The sequence below is a fragment of the Lutra lutra genome, chromosome X (genome assembly GCF_902655055.1).
Source record: "Lutra lutra chromosome X, mLutLut1.2, whole genome shotgun sequence".
Taxonomy (NCBI): Eukaryota; Metazoa; Chordata; class Mammalia; order Carnivora; family Mustelidae; genus Lutra; species Lutra lutra.
Genome location: NC_062296.1, coordinates 39,101,126 through 39,105,747, shown reverse-complemented (window position 1 = coordinate 39,105,747; position 4,622 = coordinate 39,101,126). Strand labels below are relative to the sequence as shown.

Genomic DNA, 4,622 nt, shown 5'->3' with positions numbered 1-4,622 from the left:
ATCTAGTATGCAGTCTTTCTTCTGTGTCCAATGACAACAGCAAATGGAATTAGTAAAACAAAACAAAACAACAGCTGTTGATTGCTTCTTAGTTTTAAGAACCTTTACACATGAGGTCTTGGCCAAGTGGGGCTGAATACAACAAAAAGTCTTGGACTGTTGACTGAGAAATTGTTGTAGGAAGCTTGTTCTTTCAATGTCTGCCATGCTGCATTAATCCGCTCGGGCTGCCATTACAAAATGCCATAGACTGGGTGACTTACAAAACAGACATTTATCTTGCATGGTTCTGGAGGCTGGCAAGTCCAAGATCAAGGGGGGTGCTAGCTGATCAGTTTCTTAGTGAGAGCCCTCATCCTGGCCTGCCGACAGCTGCCTTCTTTCTGTGTCTTCACAAAAGGTGATTTGGGGTGGGGGGAGTAAACTCTCTAACGTCTTCTGATAAAGGCATTAATCCCAATTTGCAGAACTCACTTTCATGGCCTCATCAAAGCCTAATTACCTACCAAAGACCCCCATCTCCAAATACCATCACACTGTAGGTAAGGGCTTCTATGTATGGATTTGGGCGGGGCACACAATTCAGTCCATAGCATGTGCTTAGCCCAGTCCTCTCTTTAAAAGAAGTAGCTCTCTTTCTTGGTTCATTCTTTGGAGGCTTGAAGTGAATGGGGGCACATTCATGAATCACCTTCCACCTCCTATTTTAGAACTTCTTCTGTTCTCTGTTCTCCCTGCATCCATTTCGACTTTGTATGTTTTTTTTCTAAGGAGCTTGAGTACATCAAAACATCCTGATTCTCTTTCTCTCTTACGGGAGGTCTTTCACCATCGCTGATATATTTTTTTTTTAAGATTTTATTTATTTGACAGAGAGAGATCACAAGTAGACAGAGAGGCAGGCAGAGAGAGAGAGAGAGGGAAGCAGGCTCCCTGCTGAGCAGAGAGCCCGATGCGGGACTCGATCCCAGGACCCTGAGATCATGACCTGAGCCGAAGGCAGCGGCTTAACCCACTGAGCCACCCAGGCGCCCCACCATCGCTGATATTTCATCCGCACACCTTGTTTTTATCTTAAGTAGCTGTGTCTCTACTGGCATATCCCAGGGTGCCACCATACAGGGACACTATAGTCTTGCTTGCAATCATTAGAATTCAAAGGAAGAGACTTGCATGGGATCAAAGGGGAACCCAGGGTACTAAAGCCTTGAGGGAGGCAGAAGGCTTTGATCACTCATTGGGCGACAAGCATGTCAATCGTTGCTTCTCAGCAAATGAGCTTCGAGCTCATGGTGGAGGAAGTGGCTCTTTGTTGACCCTTCCAATTTCCACCTCCCATCACCAGCCCAACTGAATCTTTTCCGCCTTGTCCACTGCCACCTTAGGCGCAGTCTTGGTTGGCCGATTCTTGGGCTGCCCCTCTGCCCTTCCTGTTGCGGGACTTCCACGGGCACCTTCACAGACTGTTGTACCCTCTGAAGTCATCTTCTCTGCCACCCCCACCGCCTCCAGACAGGTCCTGCTGCCAACAGCCTCCCCTCAGGGGCAGTCACTTCAGCGGCCGCCATCCTCACCGCAGTTGTTGCAGCAGCACAATCAAAACTCCGGTTGAGGCACTGACTGGCAAGTCCCTCCTGCCATGTCTGCCACAGAGGAGCAAAGTCTGATTCCAGGTGGCCAGGACCCCAGACCCGGTGGGGTCCCGGTGTCCCCTTCAGAAGGGGTGGATGGGGTCGAGGAAGCCGCAGCCTTCCTGGCTTCTGAAGGGGTTTCCCGAGACCTTCCTGAGGAGGAGGGTGGGCAAGATGCTGCCCAGGCCGCAGAAAAGAGCCAGGAGGTAAAGCTGGTAGACGAGGAGGAGGGGGGGGGGGAGAGGACGAGGAAGAAGAGGAAGAAGAGGAGGAGGAAGAGGAGTTCGAGTTCGAGTTCAAGTTTGGAGATCAGGAAGACTATGAGTACCAGTCACCAGAGTTTGAGTTTGGGAACCAGGAGGAGTCTGACTATGAGTCAGAAGAGGAGGGTGAAAACGAGGAAGAGAATGAAGAAGAAGAGGAAGAGACTGAACAGGAGGAAGACAATGGCCAAGAGCCCGCAGATGTCCCAGAAGTCACCACGGCTGCTCCTGAGACCCCCATGGCACGGTTTTGGTCCCTCTTCAGGGCTCTGCTCCATTCCCTTCTACACCGTATCCATGATAATGACCATGTCCTGGTCCAGCCCCATGCAGGCCGCGTGGGAATCAGGCGCCACTCCCGGGAGCCTGAGGACCCTGGAGAGGGACCAGCGCCTCCAGAGGTGGAAGAGCCAGGAGAAGGACCAGCTCCCCAGGACCAGGAGCACCCGAGAGAGGAAGCGGAGGTCCGGGTGGGCGAGTACCAGGCAGAGGGCACCTCGCCCTGGGGGCCGCAGGAACCAACAGAGGAGGCTGTATCCCCAAAGGCAGAGGAACCTACAGCAGAGGCTCACGGAAAAGAGGACGAGGCCCTGGGCGATGCCTCCAAGTCCTCGGAAGCTGGGGCCTGTGCCCCCGACAAGGTCCAGGTTGGCGAGTGGCCGTCAAGTCCTCGGGCCCTTGCAGCCCCCCTTGGGGCACCCAGCTCAAAGGCAGGCGGTGCTCAGCACTTGCCTTTGGCGGTGAAGCAGCGGGTCAAAGCTCTCAAAAATCTTCAGGCCCAATATGCACAAGTGGAAGCTCAATTCTACAGAGATTTTCACGATCTAGAGAAAAAGTATGCGGCCTTCTACCAGCCTTTGTTTGATAAGAGATCTGAGATCGCCAATGCAATCTATGAGCCCACAGAAGGTGAATGTCAGTGGCAAGTAGGTGTCCAGGAAGGCGCGTGGGGGGGAATGGAAAGAGAGCCTGCGGGGAAAGGGCCAACAAACGGCATACCTCACTTTCGGTTGACGGCTTTTAAAAATGTGAAGATCCTTGGGAGGATGATCCGAAAAAATGATGAACTTGTACTAGAGCACTTGAAAGATGTAAAAATTAAATTTTCAGGGTTCGAGGAACCAATGAGCTTCACCATAGAATTTATCTTCAAGTCCAACGAATACTTTTTCAATGAAATCCTGACTAAAACATACCAAATGCGATCAGACCCAGATGATTCTGATCCCTTCCTCTCCAAAGGCCCAGAAATTATCAGCAGCATAGGATGTGAGATCTACTGGAAAGAGGGGAGAAATGTCACCATGAAGACGAGCAAGCTGCAGAAAGGTGAGGACCGCAGAAGCATTGTATCCACCACCAAGAAGACGCCCAGCTACTCTTTCTTCACCTACTTCTATCCTCCTGATTCTCCTGAGGGCAGAGTAGTCGATGTCGCCACCGATTATAAATTGGGCTATTTTTTCCGTGAAGTTCTGGTCCCGAAGTCCGTATTATTCTTCACCAATGAAGCCAGTGAATGTAAGTGTGGAAGCTCTGATGATGAGGCCCGAGAAGCTGGAGGTGAGGAAAAGAAAGCAGACGAGATCAGAAATGAAGAACCTGAAAAAGGGCCTGAAAAGCATCTGGACCCAGGCGAGAGCAGTTCCTGAGAACCCAGGTATCTGTGCGTCGCTTTGTGTATCATCCAGCCATGCCTGACATACATCAATTATGCTTCTAACTTTTCTCAGTAAAGTAAATAACAAAATGTCAAAAATTTAGTTCTGTGAGCCAGTTCGATGTTAATTTTGGATATCGGTGTAGAATGAAGCATATTCTGAAATGTACTTCATTCACAGCTTCAAGTCCTTTCAGTTGTAGCTGTAAGTCTTCAACAGGTGGGAGATGTGTCAGCCTGGTAGCAGAGACCAATGTTTGTTTAGAACTCGGTTGCCAGAACAAGCGGCTAAAGGAACATAAATCAATACCAGCTGGGCTTTCAACATATAGCCACAGAACTATGGTCTTTTATGCTAAGTAGGAGACGATTCCTTTGAGAATGTGACTATCACAGGAATCGTCAGAATTTTATTTAGAATTTTATTTATTTATTTATCAGCCATTTAAACCATTTATTCAGTTGTAAATGTTTATATTTCAGGGGACAGTGAAAAGAAAACAGCAATAGGCATGGTAAGATTATTGTTAATCACTGGTTGATAATTAACTCAATCTATATCCAACATATTTTGTCCTTTCCTTTTACTTTCTTCTTTTACAGATATTGGAACTTGGGCCCTGGGGGGTAAATGAGTGTAGTTTATGGATAGAGCATAGGCCTTTAAAATCAAAAGAAATGTGTAAATACCAGAATGTTGTCTCACAGCAAACAAACAAGCCTTTTTGGTTTGGCAAATAGCAGTTGATTTTGTTGTGTCACAGAATGGAGGACCTCAGAGTATGCAAAAGCTTGCTTATACCCAGGTGTCTGGGTTATAAGAGAGATACATGATTTCTCATTTTAGCTCAGGCATAAATAGGATTGGCTATTCTTAGACTTAGAAAGTAACTGTTGCATTTCAATCAAGTTCAATTGTTAATTGTCTCTTGTTTCATCTACAGTTTGGAGGCATAGTAAGACATGAACGAAGAAAGCCACAATGAATTTGTTCTTCAAGGAATGGAGATTTTCTGATATTTATTTGTCTTTCGAAATTTTAGCACCACTGGTTTTCTTCTAATGTCA

The 4,622-nt window shown here is 47.7% G+C and overlaps 1 protein-coding gene across 1 annotated transcript; it reads left to right on the top strand.

Annotated features, from left to right (window-relative positions):
- The first annotated feature begins 1,639 nt into the window (after positions 1 to 1,639).
- LOC125091457 (nucleosome assembly protein 1-like 1) lies at positions 1,640 to 4,622 on the top strand. The gene is made up of 3 exons (XM_047715105.1): positions 1,640 to 1,837; positions 1,903 to 3,554; positions 4,499 to 4,622. Exons 1-2 carry the CDS (start codon positions 1,640 to 1,642, stop codon positions 3,544 to 3,546), a joined length of 1,842 nt encoding a protein of 613 aa, XP_047571061.1. The 3' UTR covers positions 3,547 to 3,554; positions 4,499 to 4,622.

What these genes read in the sequence shown, in the direction of transcription:
- LOC125091457 (XM_047715105.1), top strand. Translation starts at nt 1,640, where the DNA reads ATGTCTGCCACAGAGGAGCAAAGTCTGATTCCAGGTGGCCAGGACCCC. An exon ending in CCGCAGAAAAGAGCCAGGAG is followed by an intron (nt 1,838 to 1,902) that starts GTAAAGCTGGTA and finishes GAAGAAGAGGAG; the next exon opens with GAGGAAGAGGAGTTCGAGTT.